This window comes from Chiloscyllium plagiosum, unplaced genomic scaffold (assembly GCF_037043375.1).
Source record: "Chiloscyllium plagiosum isolate Xiang-an unplaced genomic scaffold, Cpla_swu_hap1 HiC_scaffold_38, whole genome shotgun sequence".
Classification (NCBI taxonomy): Eukaryota; Metazoa; Chordata; class Chondrichthyes; order Orectolobiformes; family Hemiscylliidae; genus Chiloscyllium; species Chiloscyllium plagiosum.
The window spans coordinates 32383097-32404090 of NW_028270176.1; the positions used below are offsets into that span (position 1 = coordinate 32383097).

General features: G+C 50.2%; 2 protein-coding genes across 3 annotated transcripts in view; one reads left to right on the forward strand and one right to left on the reverse strand.

Annotated features, from left to right (window-relative positions):
- Positions 1-6655: 6655 nt before the first annotated feature.
- On the reverse strand, positions 6656-11459 carry LOC148139417 (uncharacterized). The gene is made up of 2 exons (XM_087980747.1): positions 11301-11459; positions 6656-8208 (listed from the first exon to the last, which is right to left on the reverse strand). The coding sequence occupies exon 2, from the start codon at positions 7854-7856 to the stop codon at positions 6843-6845; it is 1014 nt and encodes a 337-aa protein (XP_087836873.1). The 5' UTR covers positions 7857-8208; positions 11301-11459; the 3' UTR covers positions 6656-6842.
- A 6971-nt stretch (positions 11460-18430) lies between these two features.
- LOC122546462 (nectin-1-like) overlaps positions 18431-20994 on the forward strand; it is a 148413-nt gene continuing 145849 nt past the window's right edge. For both annotated transcript variants that reach the window (XM_087980902.1, XM_087980903.1), the window contains exon 1: positions 18431-18567. In XM_087980902.1, the coding sequence (XP_087837028.1) occupies positions 18486-18567 (82 nt within the window). In that variant the 5' untranslated portion in view covers positions 18431-18485. The remainder of the gene's footprint in view (positions 18568-20994) is intronic.

Below are 20994 nucleotides of genomic sequence, written 5' to 3' on the forward strand. Positions count from 1 at the left end.
AGCAGTGTGTACCATCACCTCCCTCCCCAACCCACGCTCAGTAACAGCAGTATGTACCATCCCCTCCCTCCCCCCCACTGACGCTCAGTAACAGCAGTGTGTACCATCCCCTCCCTCCCCCACCGACGCTCAGTAACAGCAGTGTGTACCATCCCCTCCCTCCCCCCACCGACGCTCAGTAACAGCAGTGTGTACCATCCCCTCCCTCCCCCCCACCGACGCTCAGTAACAGCAGTGTGTACCATCCCCTCCCTCCCCCCACCGACACTCAGTAACAGCAGTGTGTACCATCCCCTCCCTCCCTCCCCCACCGACACTCAGTAACAGCAGTGTGTACAATCCCCTCCCTCCCCCCACCGACGCTCAGTAACAGCAGTGTGTACCATCCCCTCCCTCCCCCCCACCGAGGCTCAGTAACAGCAGTGTGTACCATCACCTCCCTCCCCAACCGACGCTCAGTAACAGCAGTATGTACCATCCCCTCCCTCCCCACACCGACGCTCAGTAACAGCAGTGTGTACCATCCCCTCCCTCCCCCCCACCGACACTCAGTAACAGCAGTGTGTACCATCCCCTCCCTCCCCCCACCGACCCTCAGTAACAGCAGTGTGTACCATCACCTCCCTCCCCAACCCACGCTCAGTAACAGCAGTATGTACCATCCCCTCCCTCCCCCCCACTGACGCTCAGTAACAGCAGTGTGTACCATCCCCTCCCTCCCCCACCGACGCTCAGTAACAGCAGTGTGTACCATCCCCTCCCTCCCCCCACCGACGCTCAGTAACAGCAGTGTGTACCATCCCCTCCCTCCCCCCCACCGACGCTCAGTAACAGCAGTGTGTACCATCCCCTCCCTCCCCCCACCGACACTCAGTAACAGCAGTGTGTACAATCCCCTCCCTCCCCCCACCGACACTCAGTAACAGCAGTGTGTACCATCCCCTCCCTCCATCCCCACCGACGCTCAGTAACAGCAGTGTGTACCATCCCCTCCCTCCCCCCACCGACACTCAGTAACAGCAGTGTGTACCGTCCCCTCCCTCCCCCCACCGACGGGTTAGTTTGGAGGGTCTGTTTTTCTGTTGTACACCCCTATGACTCTGAGAGGCACCAAGATAAGGGAATGCTCAATGAATAACAGGACATCAGGAAGCTCCGAGGGACACTGGGGGGTTTGTTCTTAGAGTCTTAAAGGTGGTAGCGCAGGTTAATAGGGTGGTTCAGGAAGCTTGCCTTTATCAGTTGAAGAGTAGAACCTGAGGGCAGGGAGGAGAGGTTGGAGCTGGACTGGACTTTGTGGGGCATAGGGTCTGAGGTTTGCCATAACAGTCTCGCATTCTCAACCTCACCCTGGCCTGAGGAATGGTCACTGTCAGGTCAAAACACCAGCAATCCTCTCTCTTTCTCTCTCTCTCTCTCTCTCTCTCTCTGACGAGATAGCCTGACTGTGGTCCTCAGGGACACTTACAATCCTGGTGTGTGCAGTTCTGGGCCCCGCACTACGAGAAGGACAGGACTGCACTGGTACAGAGGGAGACAGACCAGGATGTTGCTTCGGGAAGGAGCAGTTCAGCGATGGAGAGGGAAAGTCTGGGGAAGATCAGGCTGTTTCCTTTGGAACAGAGAGTAGAGTCATAGAGATGTACAGCACAGAGAAAGACCATTCGGCCCAACTCGTCCATGCTGACCAGATGATCCTAAATTAATCCAGTCCCATTTGCCAGCACTTGGCCCATATCCCACCAAACCCTTCCTAATTCATAGACCCATCCAGATGCCTTTTAAATGTTACAATTGTACCAGCCTCCACCACTTCCTCTGGCAGCTCATTCCATACACGTACCACACCCTGCCCCTGAGGTCCCTATGACATCTTTCCTCTCTCACCCGAAAGCTATGCCCCCTAGTTCTGGACTCCCCCACCCCAGGGAAAAGATCTGGGAAGAGGAGGTTGAGGGGAGACCTGACAGAGGAGTAGAAGGTTATGCAGGGCCTGGATAGATTAGATTGGATTCTCTCCAGCGTGTAAATGGGCCATTTGGCCAAAAAACACACTGACCCTCTGAAGAGCAACCCACCCAGACCCATTCCCCTACATTTCCCCTCTGACTAATGCACCTAACACCATGGGCAATTTAGATTAGATTAGATTACTTACAGTGTGGAAACAGGCCCTTCGGCCCAACAAGTCCACACCGACCCTCTGAAGAGCAACCCATCCAGACCCATTCCCCTACATTTACCCCTTACCTAACACTACGGGCAATTTAGCATGGCCAATTCACCTGACCTGCACATCTTTGGACTGTGGGAGGAAACCGGAGCACCCGGAGGAAACCCACGCAGACACGGGGAGAACGTGGAAACTCCAGACGAAGAATTACCCCGAGACAGGAATCGAAGCCGGGTCCCAGGCGCTGTGTGACAGCGGTGCTAACCACTGAGCCACCATGCCTCCCTAGGGAGGAGGGGGTGGGGGAAAATGAAGTAGCTGAGCATCTTAGTCAAAGGGTCAATGAGAAGGGTGGGGGTGTGTAGTGGTGATGCATCACTTTAAAATGAAGGGCAGGAGATTGAGAGGGGATTTGAGGAGGTATATTTTCACCGGGGGGGTTGAGGTGTAGGGGTTTGGAATGAACTGCCTGGGGGTGCGGGTGGGGGTGGGGGGGGGGTGTTATTTGAGGCGGGAAACTTCACAACATTTATAAAGCGCATGGATGACCACTTGGGAAAGTCATCACATTCAAGGTGATGGGGCTAGAGCAGGCAAATGGGATTGCCGTTGATGGGTCAGTGCAAACCCGATGGGCCGAAGTGTCTCTCCCGTGCTGCGTGGCTGCACTGTCTACAGACAAGAGAAAATTGGAAGAGAGTCTGTCAGCCTGAACTAACCCTCAACAACACAATAAACTTGCATTCACAGAGAATGGAGGAGAACTTGCTTTCAAGTTGGAAATAAGTGAAGGAGACACATGGTTAGCAATTATACTTATTCACTCATAGGGTGGGGGTGTCATGTGCTGGCTGGGCCTAGTATTTATCACTCCATGTCCCAAGTTGCCCCCTTTGGGAAGGTGGGGGTGAGCTGCCTCCTTGACCCGCTGCAGTCCATGTGCTGTAGGGGAGACCCACAATGTTCCTGAGGGAGTGAATCCCAGGATTCTGACCCAGGAAGGAACGGCCGATATATTTCCAAGTCGGGATGGTGAGGGGCTGGGAGGGGAACTTGCGGGGGGGGGGGGGGTTGGTGTTCCCATGTACCTGCTGCCCCTTGTCCTTCCAGATGGAAGTGGCCGTGGGTTTGGAAGGTGCTGCCTGAGGGTCTTTGGTGAGTTTCTGCAGCACATCTTGTAGCTGGTACACACTGGGGGGGGGGAGGGAGGGGATGGTACACACTGCTGTTACTGAGCGTCAGTGGGGGAGGGAGGGGATGGTACACACTGCTGTTACTGAGCGTCGGTGGGGGGTGGGGAGGGGATGGTACACACTGCTGTTACTGAGCGTCGGTGGGGGCAGGGAGGGGATGGTACACACTGCTGTTACTGAGCGTCGGTGGGGGAGGGAGGGGATGGTACACACTGCTGTTACTGAGCGTCGGTGGGGGAGGGAGGGGATGGTACACACTGCTGTTACTGAGCGTCGGTGGGGGAGGGAGGGGATGGTACACACTGCTGTTACTGAGCGAAGGTGGTGGGGAGGGAGGGGGTGGTACACACTGCTGTTACTGAGCGTCGGTGGGGGAGGGAGGGGATGGTACACACTGCTGTTACTGAGCGTCGGTGGGGGAGGGAGGGGATGGTACACACTGCTGTTACTGTGCGTCGGTGTGGGGGAGGGAGGGGATGGTACACACTGCTGTTACTGAGCGTCGGTGGGGGAGGGAGGGGATGGTACACACTGCTGTTACTGTGCGTCAGTGGGGGGAGGGAGGGGATGGTACACACTGCTGTTACTGAGCGTCGGTGGGGGGAGGGAGGGGATGGTACACACTGCTGTTACTGACCGTCGGTGGGGGGAGGGAGGGGATGGTACACACTGCTGTTACTGAGGGTCGGTGGGGGGAGGGAGGGGATGGTACACACTGCAGTTACTGAGCGTCGGTGGGAGGAGGGAGGGGATGGTACACACTGCTGTTACTGAGGGTCGGTGGGGGGAGGGAGGGAGGGGATGGTACACACTGCTGTTACTGAGCGTCGGTGGGGGGAGGGAGGGGATGGTACACACTGCTGTTACTGAGCGTCGGTGGGGGAGGGAGGGGATGGTACACACTTCTGTTACTGAGCGTCAGTGGGGGAGGGAGGGGATGGTACACACTGCTGTTACTGAGCGTCGGTGGGGGGTGGGGAGGGGATGGTACACACTGCTGTTACTGAGCGTCGGTGGGGGAGGGAGGGGATGGTACACACTGCTGTTACTGAGCGTCGGTGGGGGCAGGGAGGGGATGGTACACACTGCTGTTACTGAGCGTCGGTGGGGGAGGGAGGGGATGGTACACACTGCTGTTACTGAGCGTCGGTGGGGGAGGGAGGGGATGGTACACACTGCTGTTACTGAGCGTCGGTGGGGGAGGGAGGGGATGGTACACACTGCTGTTACTGAGCGAAGGTGGTGGGGAGGGAGGGGGTGGTACACACTGCTGTTACTGAGCGTCGGTGGGGGAGGGAGGGGATGGTACACACTGCTGTTACTGTGCGTCGGTGTGGGGGAGGGAGGGGATGGTACACACTGCTGTTACTGAGCGTCGGTGGGGGAGGGAGGGGATGGTACACACTGCTGTTACTGTGCGTCGGTGGGGGGAGGGAGGGGATGGTACACACTGCTGTTACTGTGCGTCGGTGTGGGGGAGGGAGGGGATGGTACACACTGCTGTTACTGTGCGTCGGTGTGGGGGAGGGAGGGGATGGTACACACTGCTGTTACTGTGCGTCGGTGTGGGGGAGGGAGGGGATGGTACACACTGCTGTTACTGTGCGTCGGTGTGGGGGAGGGAGGGGATGGTACACACTGCTGTTACTGTGCGTCGGTGGGGGGTGGGAGGGGATGGTACACACTGCTGTTACTGTGCGTCGGTGTGGGGGAGGGAGGGGATGGTACACACTGCTGTTACTGAGCGTCGGTGGGGGAGGGAGGGGATGGTACACACTGCTGTTACTGTGCGTCAGTGGGGGGAGGGAGGGGATGGTACACACTGCTGTTACTGAGCGTCGGTGGGGGGAGGGAGGGGATGGTACACACTGCTGTTACTGAGCGTCGGTGGGGGGAGGGAGGGGATGGTACACACTGCTGTTACTGAGGGTCGGTGGGGGGAGGGAGGGGATGGTACACACTGCAGTTACTGAGCGTCGGTGGGAGGAGGGAGGGGATGGTACACACTGCTGTTACTGAGGGTCGGTGGGGGGAGGGAGGGAGGGGATGGTACACACTTCTGTTACTGAGCGTCGGTGGGGGAGGGAGGGGATGGTACACACTGCTGTTACTGAGCGTCGGTGGGGGGGTGTGAGAAACAAAAGCCCACTCACATCAATAATTTCAGTCCGAGACCAAATTTCTGAATCAGCCGTTTATTTGTACACCTGCAGGTGGGTCCTTTGTCTAATTGCCAGGTAAGGCAATGACAAAATGCACACTATATCCCAAAAAACCCTTGCAATTTATACAGTTTCTTTTCCCATATGTTTTCCTTATTCCATTGTCTGTTCCCTGCTTCGCTTACGTCACTCATTTCCTTAAGACTGATCCCACAACTTCTGTTTATCCTGTCTTGTCCGTGACAAACTCTTATCTCTGACTCCCATAAGGGTATTTGACGTCAGTCTATTATAGATTATTGATTAGGCATATCTTTTCTTCTATCAGCATCTATTTCCATCCAGAGGCCACTTTGACCTCTTTGATTAGGGTTTGTTCCTGTGTCTCCGAATAGGGGGAAACAGATGCTTTCCTGTTTGCCCATATATCCACCGTTGTTCTGTATTCACGTCTCATGCTAACATATCCTTTCTTTTTGCTGAATATGTATTTTCTCATTCCTGTTCTGTATCAGAATTTATACTTGCAGAAATAACATAAATTCATTTATATCCCACAATTTCCCCTTTCTCTTTTCATTACTATCTGTTATCTTCTGCATTTTTGTCTCTTTTTTTTTAAACATTGTTCCCAAAATTCGCAAGCATCATTTCAGAGATTTCATCCATCTTAGTCTCACTCATCTCCTTATTATTTAGTTGATAAAGTTCCTCTGTCAAATGGCCCCTCAGGGGCATTCGTTTCACCAAGGCTGTTTCAATCAGCCTCTGGGTGAGCTCTCGTATACAGGGTATGATACAACAGCCAATGGCCACCAATAGCCCGACTACTACTATCAGGGAAGTAAGGATCGAAACCACCACCCCCTTTCTCTGCTAAAATCATATCAAGGGCTATTCTGTTTTCCCATGCCATCCTACTCGTCACATCAAGCTGTTCTGATATTCCTTTAACCGCCTCTCTTGTATAATTTATAAATCGCTGTTGATTATAGAAAATGTAATTTATCCAATCTACATTTTTATTAATTGTTGCCCACCAAAAGAGAGCTGACTCAAAGCCTGCGGCAATCTGGTTACGAGCCTTGAATTCATCAGGTACCCCCCCTCCCCCCCCCCCCCAGGGACTCCTACCGAGTCGAGATAAATCCTGTCATCAAAAGAAGTATCTAACAGTAATCTCTTAGCCCTTCCCGTTTTCCCTACGATCTTTTCCTTCTCAAATGCCAGGGTAAATGGAATTGCCAGTTGTACAATTGCACATATCCCTCTCCAATCCGGAGGTAGGGTGGGTCTCAATATTTTTCCTCCACACTACCACCACAGATCCGCTCGGGGAACCTTTAGTGCTGAGTAGTTCCCTCCCTTCTCCGTTTCGGTAACATTCTTAATCTCTGTACATAATTTCAGCTCCCCCAAATGTCTCGACCGACTTGTACCTCGCCTGCGCACACATGATGTGTGATTTCCAACTGCGGCGGAAAATGTGGGGGGAACTTTTGCATCTTTCTCCTCCAAGGGAGGGAACATCAGAGATAGGGAGATACAATTCCTATCATTCCATGCAGTCTCATCCTGATACAGGGCTATCATACATTTCATGCCCTTCCTGTCTCGCTTCCACCCGAGCGGAAAGGGAACCACCTGGGCCCCTGGCCTACCGGAGGCACATGCATAGCAATTGCTCTTGTTCAGACTTTTTACAGTATACTTTATCCATTCAACCCAGGCATTTGCATCCCCGTACCCAGTTTCTATTTCGATGGTCTGTTTCAAGTCCTTTACCTCTATAATTGTTACTACTTTAGGATCATCGGGAGGGGTGAAAGGTTGTATCTCATTACCCAGTAATTCTACCCGTTTTCCCTGTCCTACGCTAATTCGAAAACAACAGCCCACAAACTCCTTCCCATTTGCCTTCATTTCAATCCCAAATGTTTCATTTAATTGTACCTCATAAGTGCCACCTCCCAAAACTGCTCCGTGCCATGTGGTTTTCCTTATCGTTAAATATATGGGGTTACACTTTTTATCGGGACAATCGTGTGCTGGTCGGAAGGGGGCCCGGTGTATTGTGACAAGACCATTATACCAGGTACCATCCCCGAGGCCATCCCCATAGGACTTAAGATGTATCTCTGAGTTGCGGTATTGTCTCTGATTAGCTACATTCCCACAATTTACTAAGCTACATACATCAGTGTCTATTACTTGTGGATTATCAGACTCAGGAACCGTTAATAATACATATGAAAATGATATGTGACAAAATCCTAATACCAAGAGGGCTCGCATCATAACTCTAAGCATTCCCAGTATTGTAATCATTATGCTAAAACACAAAAAGGCTTAATATACAATCTTACAGAAATAATCCTGCGCTCGCGTCGCCACTGTATAGTCAGTTACTCAAAGTCTCTTTAGTCTGAGTTTCAGCGGGTCTTGCGTTGATTCGGTTGTCCAGACTTCTTCCTCAACTGGCCCTTTGATCCGAGTGTAATGAGTCCAGCCTTTTTCCGCCGTCCTTATTGCTGTTTCGGTCAAAAGAGCCTGATACGGCCCTTCCCAGTTCGGCTGTAATTTAGTCTCTCTCCATGATTTTACTAAGACCCAATCTCCCGGCTGGATGGGATGAACGGTGAATTCAAGGGGCGGAGTCTGTGCCAATAGACCCTGTTTTCTGAGGAAAGATAAAGAGGAGGACAAGCCCAGTATATACTTCTTTAAAAACAAATCTTTAGTTTCGGGAATTGGCAATTCTCCCTGCGTTCCCAGATAAGGTAATCCAAATAAGATTTCATAGGGGGATAGTCCCAAATCTTTCCTCCGCCAAGGGACAAGCCCAAAAGGCATCCTTTAAATCTATCACACTAAACCATCTGTAATCATGAGGGATCGTACTTAATAACGTATAGGGGTTTGGTACCACTGGGTGCCTGACCTGTACTATCCGATTTAATGTTCTCAAATCCTGCACCAATCGATAAGTTCCATCGGATTTCCGCACTGGTAGAATTGGGGTATTATAAGGAGACATACATGGCTCCAACAAACTATCTCTAATCAGTCCCTCAATTACTGGCTGCAGTCCTCGTTTACCTTCTATGGAAATAGGATATTGTCGTTCACAGACAACGTCTCCTTTTCGTTTTAAATTTATTGTAAGGGGAGGGATCTGTAGTTTTCCACGATTCCCTTCTCTAGCCCATACAATAGGGTCTATCTTTCTCTCTGCATCCTCCGTCAACATCGCCAGTTGTACAACTAATTCTTTTTCCTGAACTCCAATCTCCAGTCCTAAAAGGATAATTAGGTCTCTCCCCAGTAAGTTACTTCCTATATCAGGGATATACAGCAGTTCCCCTGTAACCCTACCTTTAGGACCTTCTATCATCATAGGTTCAAATACTGGAACAGTAAATCCTTCCCCTTTCACCCCTGAAACAAAGAAACAGTAATTGACCATGTCGACATTTCTACTTTCTTTGGTTTAAAATTCAGCGATGACCGTGCTGCCCCCGTATCTACTAGGAAGACTGCCTCTTCCCTACAGGGTCCCACCTTCAAGTTTATCAAGAGTTCCTGGTGGGCCCCCGAGGGCAGGAACCCCTGACACCCCTATTCTTCATCAAAATTCATAAGCGGAATTGCCCTTTCTTCCCTTTGTAGATCAGGACACTCCCGCTTAAAATGCCCTATCTTTCCACAATAATAGCATCCTGCCTGTGGAGACTTCCATCTCTGCCCCTGTCGCTCGAACACTCTATCAAATGTTCCCCCTTGTCCTCTCCCTCTCCCTCTTCTTCTCTGTCCGACATGCTGCCTCCTGCCGCTCCGGTTGCTCACTATTGGTTCCATTCTCCCCTTAATTACCTCATCAACCGTAGCTACCATCATTTTCACCTTCTGTTTTTGTCTCTCATCCTCCCTCTTTACAAACACTTTCTGTGCCTCTCTCAACAATTCATCTAATGGTTTTTCGCTCCACCCTTCTATCTTCTGTATCTTTCTCTGTATGTCTGGCCATGCTTTTGTCACAAAATGTACTTTCAAAAGACCCTGTGCCACTGGGTCCTCAGGGTTCATTCCAGAGTATTTCCGCATTGAGTCCCTTAATCTTTGCAAGAAAGCTGAGGGAGTCTCATCTTTCTCCTGTCTAATTTCAAAGGTTTTAATCAAATTCTGTGACTTTGGAACTGCCTCTCTTATTCCTTTTAGAATCAGGTCTTTCAATTCCCTCATTTCTTCTCTATGCTCCGGGTTTTGGTTTTCCCACTGGGGGTCTCTGAGGGGAAACTTCACCTCTCCCTGTCCAGCATCCCCATCTCCAATCGGGTGTTCCCTGTCCCATATTTTAATGGCAGTTCCTCGTATAAGTCCCCTCTCCTCCCCAGTAAATAGTATTTTCAAAATAGACATTAATTCAGCCCAGGTATACAGACTGGGGCCCAAAAATTGATCAATTTGTTCAGACAACCCCACCGGATCCTCAACCAGGACCTTCATTTCCCTTTTAAATGTTATGACTTCCCCACTGGTGAGGGGGGCACTTACAAACCCAATCTCTTTGTCCCCTATGGGTACCTCCCGAAGGGGATAAGTCGTTACGTTTTTCCCCTTTTTCTTTTTTTTAAAGAAATATTGCAATATTTCTAGCTCCCCATAACTTCAAACACCAATTCATCAATTCATGCTTGACTAACCTTTAAAGCCTGTTCCTAACTTATAAATATATTTATATATATTTACGTTCATTTCTTCAGTATTTAATAGTTCAAATGCAAAATGCATACAGTTCCCAATTTTGCAATTCACTGTAATTACCCAGTTTTAGTCCTTTAATTTAGATCCAAAATTAGTTTTCTTAAATAGTCCTGACCAATCATTGCTCAATTACAATACTATAGGTCGTAAAATAATCAGAGCTTGCCTTAAAATCACTTGTCTACTCAAGTTTTTTAAAAAAAAACTTCTAATGCATGAACAATGGCTGAATCCAAGGTCACAGATATTAACCATAGAATTTTGCTTTTACTACAATCTAATGTTGAACTGAAACTTCAACTGTCCTCCATAAATCGCTGTTATGTAAAGATAAAAGAGATTAGTTAGAAACTGATAGTAAGGCAGTCATGATCTGTAAAAAGAACAGGAGTTATCATTCCTTTTTTTTTCTTCATAATCTCAATAGAATCCTTAACCTTAAAAGAAATCATGTTAAGTTTCCATAACAAAAATCAGATTCAAAACAGTCCTGGAACTCAAGCTCCAGGGAATAAAACACAAGCATTCAATCACCAACAAACAAATGTTCACTCAAACCAAATCACAAAGGGTTAAACTTCCTACCAGCTGTACAGCTCTTTACATTCTCTCTCTCTCTCTCTCTCTGTCTCTCTCTCTCTCGCACATTGACATATAAACTCAGATATTCACAAACCCAGTCTTCGTCCGATCTGTACTTTGGCCAGAAGACAGCGGGACGAAGAATGGAGTCCTTAATCCATACAAAGCAACAATATTTAATCATCTTTCTCCCTTGTACAAGTATTATTTTGCCAATTTCCACAACATCCTGCCCAAAGGACTTTCCGGAGGAATGTTGTAAGGGACCCTGCCTCCATTTTCATTGCCGTTTCCTTACTTTGTTTCCCCGGAGGCTTTTTCCTTACCCACAGCGCAATCCATATTGAGTTCCTTCGTTAGTCCCTTATTAACTACTAAAACTCAATCCCGGCCACCAAGGCAATACTTAAAAGTCAATTTTCTTACCTTGGTCTGTGCACAGAGTTACCTGGCTCCTTATGTCACTGTATCTTCTATCGAGCTCCTATCACTGTCTGATTCAGATGTCTCTCTTATAGGATTCACATCAGTCACCCAAGGGAGCAGACCAAACCGGGACACGAGACCGCTCCTCAATGGGGAACGGGACGCGTCGTCCCAGTGTCCAAGGCCAGCCACTCCCCCCGTGATGGAAGAAAATCCCGGACGAGCCCCCAATTGTGAGAAACAAAAGCCCACTCACATCAATAATTTCAGTCCGAGACCAAATTTCTGAATCAGCCGTTTATTTGTACACCTGCAGGTGGGTGCTTTGTCTAATTGCCAGGTAAGGTAATGACAAAATGCACACTATATCCCAAAAAACCCTTGCAATTTATACAGTTTCTTTTCCCATATGTTTTCCTTATTCCATTGTTTGTTCCCTGCTTCGCTTACGTCACTCATTTCCTTAAGACTGATCCCACAACTTCTGTTTATCCTGTCTTGTCCGTGACAAACTCTTATCTCTGACTCCCATAAGGGTGTTTGACGTCAGTCTATTATAGATTATTGATTAGGCATATCTTTTCTTCTATCAGCATCTATTTCCATCCAGAGGCCACTTTGACCTCTTTGATTAGGGTTTGTTCCTGTGTCTCCGAGTAGGGGGAAACAGATGCTTTCCTGTTTGCCCATATATCCACCATTGTTCTGTATTCACGTCTCATGCTAACATATCCTTTCTTTTTGCTGAATATGTATTTTCTCATTCCTGTTCTGTATCAGAATTTATACTTGCAGAAATAACATAAATTCATTTATATCCCACGGGGGGGAGGGGATGGTACACAATGCTGTTACTGAGCGTCAGTGGGGGAAGGGAGGAGATGGTACACACTGCTGTTACTGAGCGTCGGTGGGGGAAGGGAGGGGATGGTACACACTGCTGTTACTGAGCATCGGTGGGGGAGGGAGGGGATGGTACACACTGCTGTTACTGAGCGTCGGTGGGGAAGGGAGGGGATGGTACACACTGCTGTTACTGAGCGTCGGTGGGGGAAGGGAGGGGATGGTACACACTGCTGTTACTGAGCGTCGGTGGGAGAAGGGAGGGGATGGTACACACTGCTGTTACTGAGCGTCGGTGGGGGAGGGAGGGGATGGTACACACTGCTGTTACTGAGCGTCGGTGGGGAAGGGAGGGGATGGTACACACTGCTGTTACTGAGCGTCGGTGGGGGAGGGAGGGGATGGTACACACTGCTGTTACTGAGCGTCGGTGGGGGGGGGGGATGGTACACACTGCTGTTACTGAGCGTCGGTGGGGGGAGGGAGGGGATGGTACACACTGCTGTTACTGAGCGTCGGTGGGGGGAGGAAGGGGATGGTACACACTGCTGTTACTGAGTGTCGGTGGGGGGAGGGAGGGGATGGTACACACTGCTGTTACTGAGGGTCGGTGGGGGGAGGGAGGGGTTGGTACACACTGCTGTTACAGAGCGTCGGTGGGGGTGGGAGGGGATGGTACACACTGCTGTTACTGAGGGTCGGTGGGGGGAGGGAGGGGATGGTACACACTGCTGTTGCTGAGCATCGGTGGGGGGGAGGGAGGGGATGATACATACTGCTGTTACTGAGCGTCGGTGGGGGCAGGGAAGGGATGGTACACACTGCTGTTACTGAGTGTTGGTGGGGGAGGGAGGGGATGGTACAAACTGATGTTACTGAGCGTCGGTGGTGGGAGGGAGGGGTTGGTACACACTGCTTTAGATTAGATTAGATTACATACAGTGTGGAAACAGGCCCTTCGGCCCAACAAGTCCACACCGACCCGCCGAAGCGCAACCCACCCATACCCCTACATTTACCCCTTACCTAACTCTACAGGCAATTTAGCATGGCCAATTCACCTGACCTGCACATCTTTGGACTGTGGGAGGAAACCGGAGCACCCGGAGGAAACCCACGCAGGCACGGGGAGAACGTGCAAACTCCACACAGTCAGTCGCCTGAGGCGGGTCTCTGGCGCTGTGAGGCAGCAGTGCTAACCACTGTGCCACCGTGCCACCCACAAACTGCTGTTAGTGATTGTCGGTTGGGGGCGGGAAGGGATGGTACACACTGCTGTTACTGAGCGTCGGTGGGGGGAGGGAGGGGAAGGTACACACTGCTGTTACTGAGCATCGGTGGGGGGAGGGAGGGGATGGTACACACTGCTGTTACTGAGCGTCGGTGGCTGGAGGGAGGGGATGGTACACACTGCTGTTACTGAGCGTCGGTGGGGGGAGGGAGGGGATGGTACACACTGCTGTTACTGAGCGTCGGTGGGGGGAGGGAGGGGCTGGTACACACTGCTGTTACTGAGTGTCGGTGGGGGAGGGAGGGGATGGTACACACTGCTGTTACTGAGCGTCGGTGGGGGAGGGAGGGGATGGTACACACTGCTGTTACTGAGGGTCGGTGGGGGGAGGGAGGGATGGTACACACTGCTGTTACTGAGCGTCGGTGGGGGGAGGGAGGGGATGGTACACACTGCTGTTACTGAGCGTCGGTGGGGGAGGGAGGGGATGGTACACACTGCTGTTACTGAGCGTCGGTGGGGGAGGGAGGGGATGGTACACACTGCTGTTACTGAGCGTCGGTGGGGAGAGGGAGGGGATGGTACACACTGCTGTTACTGAGTGTCGGTGGGGGAGGGAGGGGATGGTACACACTGCTGTTACTGAGGGTCGGTGGGGGGAGGGAGGGGATGGTACACACTGCTGTTACTGTGTGTCGGTGGGGGGGAGGGAGGGGATGGTACACACTGCTGTTACTGTGTGTCGGTGGGGGGAGGGAGGGAATGGTACACACTGCTGTTACTGAGCGTCGGTGGGGGGAGGGAGGGGATGGTACACACTGCTGTTACTGTGTGTCGGTGGGGGGAGGGAGGGGATGGTACACACTGCTGTTACTGAGCGTCGGTGGTGGGGGGAGGGAGGGGATGGTACACACTGCTGTTACTGTGTGTCGGTGGGGGGGAGGGAGGGGTGGTACACACTGCTGTTACTGTGTGTCGGTGGGAGAGGGAGGGAGGGGATGGTACACACTGCTGTTACTGATTGTCGGTGGGAGAGGGAGGGAGGGGATGGTACACACTGCTGTTACTGTTTGTCGGTGGGAGAGGGAGGGAGGGGATGGTACACACTGCTGTTGCTGAACATCGGTGGGTGAGGGAGGCGTCCATGTTTGTATCCAAGGCTGGAATGAGATCAGGAGCTGAGTGACCCTGGCGGGACCCAAACTTGTCCTCACTGAGCAGGTTATTGCTGTGCGGGGCCTGCTTGATGGCTCTGTTGAAGCCCCTTTCCATCACTGTCCTGATGATGAGAGTAGACTGATGGGGCAGTAATTGGCTGGGATGGATTTGTCCTGCTTTTTTTTATGTGTAGGACATACGAGGGCAATCTCTCACATTGTCAAGTGGATGCCAGAGTTGTAACTGTCCTGGAAGAGCTTGGCCAGGGGAGTGGCCACTTCTGGAGCACACACCCTCAGTACTATTATCGGAATGATGTCAGGACCCATAGCCTATACAATATCCACGCCTTCAAACCTTTTTGATATCTCATTGATCGCTGTTCAGCATGTAAACACCTCATCCTCAGGTCTGCCTGGTGCTGCTCCTGGCATGCCCTCCTGCACTCTCCTTTGAACCAGGGTTAATCCCCTGGCTTGTTGGTAACGGCTGAGTGGGGGATATGCTGGGCCATGGGGTTACAGGCTGTGCTGGAGTACAGTCCTGCTGCTGTTGGCGGCCCACAGCACCTCATGGATGCCCAGTTTGGAGTTGCTGGATCTGTTTGAAGCCTGTCCCCTTTACCTCGGTGATAGTGCCACACAACACGATGGAGGGGAATCTCAATGTGAAGGTGGGGCTTTGTCCCCACAAGGACTGTGTGGGGTCCCTCTCACCGATACTGTCATGGACAATTACGTCTGCAGCCAGCAGATTGGTAAGGATGGGGTCAGGGATGTTTCTCCCTCTTGTTGGTTCCCCTCCCCACCTCCCACAGACCCAGTCTAGCCGCGGCTTCATTAAAGATTAAAAAATCACACAACACTAGGCTATAGTCCAACAGGTTTATTTGGAAGCATTAGCTTTCAGAGCACTGCTCCTTCATCAGGTGATTGTGGAGCAGAATCATAAGACACAGAATTTATAGCAATAGGGTGGCAGTGTCATGGAATGTAATATTTAACAAATTTAGATTAGATTATTTACAGTGTGGAAACAGGCCCTTCGGCCCAACAACTCCACACCGACCCGCCAAAGAGCAACCCACCCATACCCACTCCCCTACATTTGCCCCTTCACCTAACACTACGGGCAATTTAGCATGGCCAATTCACCTAACCTACACGTTTTTTTTTAATTGTGGGAGGAAAGCAGAGCACAACAAGTCCACAGTGATCTTCCGAAGAGAAACCTACCCAGACCCATTCCCCTACTATCCTATATTTACTTGACTGATGCACCTAACCAATGTATCCCTGAACACTATGGGGCAATTTAGCACGGCCAATTCACCTATCCTACGTGCCTTTGGATTGTGGGAGGAAACCCACGCAGACACGGGGAGAATGTGCAACCTCCACACAGACAGTCGCCCGAGGGTGGGATCGAACCCGGGTCTCTGGCGCTGTGAGGCAGCAGTGCTAACCACTGTGCCACCGTGCTGCCCATTTAGCTTAAGTTTTTCATCGTTTCGAATGATCATGTTAGTTTCGGTTCCTTCCTATGTAAATCCCAGAGCATTTTTAAAGTTACCTTCTCACGATAGCTTTAACATTAGGTGCCATCTCAACGCAGATAATGCGTTGAAGGTGTGAGGTTAAAGTCTGTCTGTGGCCCAACGTTAGGTCCCTGAAACAGGGAGGTGGTGGTCCAGTGGTATTATCACCGGATTGATAGTGTGACAACCCAAAGTAATGTTCTGGGGAGCAAAACCAGAAAATCCGAGAGAAACTCAACAGGTCTGACATCATCCATGGGAAGAAAGCAGGGTTAGCATTTCAGGATTCATGACATCCTAGGGAAGGCGGGGTTGAATTCCTCGTGGGGAGGTGAGCTCCATTTTGTGTTAAAACGGGGAACTGGAAGGAAGTGTCTAAGGCTGAGTATCAAAATGTTGTCAATTTCTGGAAAACCCCATCCTCGGCTCACTAATATCCTTCAGGGAAGGAAACTGCCACCCTTACCTGGTCTGGGCCTGCACGTGACTCCAGGCCCCCACAGCAATATGGACAATTGCTGACCAGCAATGCTTGCATCCTGTGGATGAGGAACAAAAAAAAGGTGCACCTCAGAAACACCATCCTGCAAGAGTCCTCAAAGGGAGGCCGATTTTTGACTCCCTATGGAGTCATTAAACATCAGGGCCTACATGGGATTGTCCTGCAGAGGTCCACCATTAGGTTAGCTGTTGTTCCAGCATGGGGGGTAAACCCTCCTGCTTAATTTAAACCAGCAACACAGAAAGGATTTATCCTCCGCAGTAATCTGTGAAAATTCGAAAGGCCAAAAAGAAAAAATGAGCAACTTTATTTCTTAAAGTTTAACAGAGAATAATTAACTCACAACTATTTACACCTCCTTTCTCTAACCTATCTTTACCTACCCTTCCAGAATACTAGTCCGATAAAACTCCCAATTAAAATTTACAAGGAAATTCAAATTTTAAAACCAGCCAATGGTTGAAACTTCTCTTTTTCGTCATTGGTAGATTGGCTCGCCAGGTCAGTGTTGAAGTTTTTTCTCTGTGCAAACGCCTTCTCTAGACAGGCACCTCTCAAAGAGTTCTGACTAGCAGTCTACAGCTGTTAGTCTGGTGGCAGTTCTCCGCCCAACTGTTCAATTTTCTCTGGTCTTATACCTCAAGGCATCAGATTGTGTCATTGGCTTTTAAGATCGTTAATATACTCAGTACTTGACTTGGTATTTTTTGGGGGGTATAATTTAAACTGATTGGCCTAATCTGAATCTGTTTTGTCATTTCCTGACAACCAGCTACCCAAGTAGCTGGTGCACACGTGACATTGTGTCTTATTGAGAACACGTGGTGCTGTTACTGCTAGCTTTTTCTCTCTTAAAGGTACAATGGTGTTGAAGGATGGTGTTAAATGCCCTGTTCTTGCTCTGAATTGCCCTGCGGGTATTCTTCCCGAGTTGTCAGAGATCTGGATAATGACAGATTCAGGCAAGTCAAGATGTCGGCTGGGATTGTTGAAGGGGCAAGCTGCCTGTGCATGAAAACAGGTTCTTCGGCCCAACCTGCCCGTGCGACCCATCTTTCACAATCAGTCTTATCCCATTTGCCTGCATTGGGTCCTTACCCCTCCATACCCATCCCATCCAAGTCCCTGTCTAAACGTTTCTCAAATTATACCAGTCGCCTCTGCTAACTCTGGACACCCAATCCAAACACTCACCACCCTCTGTCTGAAAACATTTTCCCTCTGGACCCTCTTCCCTCTCACCTTAAACCTCTTCCATCTGGTTTTAGATTCCCCCCAACTCCCCCCCCCCCCCCCCCACCATCACCACAGGGAAAAGCTGTCACATTATCCATGTCCCTCATGATTTTATAAACTTCTACAAGGTCACCCCTCAGCCTCCTATGCTCCAGGATACGTATCCCCTGCCCTATCCAGCCTCTCCCTTTCACTCAAACCTCTCAGTCTTGGGAGCATCCCAGTAAATCTTTTCTGAACTCTTTCTGGTTTTAATAATATCCTTTCGAGAGTAGGGTGACCAGAACTTCACACGGTACTCCAAGAGTGACCTTAACCAACAGCTGCACCTAGACATCCTTTATTCAACGCTCGTCCCTCACCACCATTGATTATCGGAGTTAGTCCAATGGTACCGCGGTCCAGAGGGTATGTACATTCCTCGCTAGGAGAGACGCAGTGACTGTTTCTCTCAGAGACTGCCCTCTTGCATGGAACTTAACTACAAGACTCATAGAGCGACTATATGTGTGTGTGTGTGAGAGAGAGAGAGCAAAAACCACATGCGCATGACATCTGCCTGATATTTTCTGAATTCGTTCCTTCCTCTTTGAAAATTGCAAAACACATCAATTTCATTTTTCTGAAGGTGGTAGTGAGCTTCTGGAGGTACTGGTTGCTTGTAGATATTGAGGAGGCATGTTGAATTGGGAAATGGCTCAGTGGAAAATGACTTACATGATGTGGAATACCCTTCTTCCAAGTGTTCTGCTCCTCTCTGGTAAGTGGACAAGTTCATCGGGAGATGTTGGCTGCTAAGTTTTTCGGTAAAGGAATTAATTTGCTTCCTTCCTCCTCCCAGATTGATACAATGTCTATGGGTGGATTGCACCAATACGTTTGCATTCAGTTGTTGGCCAATATTGTTCCACATTGCACAATTCCAATCCAATGGCTAGGTGTGGGCTGGCAATGAGAGATCAAACAGAGAGATAGAATCATAGAGATGTACAGCACAGAAACAGACCATTCAGTTCAATTCATCCATACTGAACAAATATCCCAACCTAATCAGTCCCATTTGTCAGCACTTGACCCATATCCCTCTAAACCCTTCCTATTCATATACCCATCCAGATGCCTTTTAAATATTGTCGTTGCACCAGCCTTCACCACATCCTCTGGTAGCTCATTCCATACACGCACCACCCTCTGTGTGAAAACGTTGCCCCTCAGGTCTCTTTTATATCTTTCCCCGCTCACCCTAAACCTATGTCCCTTTAGTTCTGGACTCCCCCACCCTAGAGAAAAGACTTTGCCTATTTACCCTATCGATGCCCCTCATGATTTTATAAACCTCTATAAGGTCACCCCTCTGCCTCCGACGTTCCAGGGAAAACAGCCCCAGCCTGTTCAGCCTCTCCCTCCAGTTCAAACCCTCCCACCCTTGTACAACATCCTTGTAATTCTTTTCTGAACCAGATGTGTTCACCAAGCGGTTTATCTGACTCCATCCAGTGAGGGAATGGAGGAGAAAGTGAGGTCTGCAGATGCTGGAGATCAAAGTTGAAACTTTATTGCTGGAACAGCACAGCAGGTCAGGCAGCATCCAGGGAACAGGAGATTCGACGTTTCGGGCACAGGCCCTTCCTCAGGAATGAGCAGAGAGTGTTCAGCAGGAGAAGATAAAAGGTACCTTTTATCTTCTCCTGCTGAACACTCTCTGCTCATTCCTGACCTGCTGTGCTGTTCCAGCAATAAAGTTCCAGTGAGGGAATGGTCAACTCAGTGGGTGATTCAGCGCAAAACGGAGGCCACTCAATCCATCAGGTCTGTGCCAGTCCCTGGAAGAATTTTCTGATTCTTCCCACTGCCCACTGTTCCCTTATCGTAACACTACCCCGCCAAAGTCCTTCTGCAAAACACTTCAACTCTTTTCTGAAGGGTATTCTTTCAGAACACAACAGCTCGTTATGTCTCCTCCTCTTCTCTTGCCCCAACCCCCTGCAGCTTTTCCTGATCTGCTCAAATTTGAGTCCCTTGAGTGACCAGTCCTTATGCTCGCACCGCCCCCGTACCCTCGGGGTACTTTCATGCAACCGTACAGTACAGCAGCAATGGTTGAGGCTACTGGAGCTCTATTTGACTTAATATTACTTCCCCCTTTTCCAAAATTCACCATCTCCCACTTCGCTGCATTAAAATCAATCCGTATATCAGTCCCATCACATTGGTTTACCCTGTCATGTGGAGTTTGGTTCATGTACAAACTTTAATAGCTTGCCTACCCATGGAAGCCTGGGGCGACACGGTGGCTCATTGGTTAGCACTGCTGCCTCCCAGCGACAGGGACCCAGGTTCGATTCCACCCTCAGGCGACTGTCTGTGTGGAGTTTGCACATTCTCCCCGTGTCTGCGTGGGTTTCCACCGGGTGCTCCGGTTTCCTCCCACAGTCCAAAGGTGTGCACGTTAGGGTGGATTGGCCATGCTACATTGTCCCATAGTGCCCAGGGATGTGCAGGTTAGGGTGGATTAGCCATGGGAAATTGTCCCATAGTGCCCAGGGATGTGCAGGTTAGGGTGGATTGGCCATGGGAAATTGTCCCATAGTGCCCAGGGATGTGCAGGTTAGGGTGGATTGGCCATGGGAAATTGTCCCAAGTGTGTAGTGAATGTGCAGGTTAGGGTGAATTGGCCATGGGAAATTGCCCCATAGTGCCCAGGGATGTGCAGGTTAGGGTGGATTGGCCATGGGAAATTGTCCCATAGTGCCCAGGGATGTGCAGGTTAGGGTGGATTGGCCATGGGAAATTGTCCCATAGTGCCCAGGGATGTGCAGGTTAGGGTGGATTGGCCATGGGAAATTGTCCCATAGTGCCCAGGGATGTGCAGGTTAGGGTGGATTGGCCATGGGAAATTGTCCCATAGTGCCCAGGGATGTGCAGGTTAGGGTGGATTGGCCATGGGAAATTGTCCCATAGTGCCCAGGGATGTGCAGGTTAGGGTGGATTGGCCATGGGAAATTGTCCCATAGTGCCCAGGGATGTGCAGGTTAGGGTGGATTGGCCATGGGAAATTGTCCCATAGTGTCCAGGGATGTGCAGGTTAGGGTGGATTGGCCATGGGAAATTGTCCCATAGTGTCCTAAGATGTGCACGTCAGGGTGAATTGGTCAGGGGTAAATGTAGAGTAAAAGGTAGGGGAATG

Coding starts and splice junctions, on each gene's coding strand:
- LOC148139417 (XM_087980747.1), bottom strand. CDS start 7,856: ATGATTACAATACTGGGAATGCTTAGAGTTATGATGCGAGCCCTCTTG.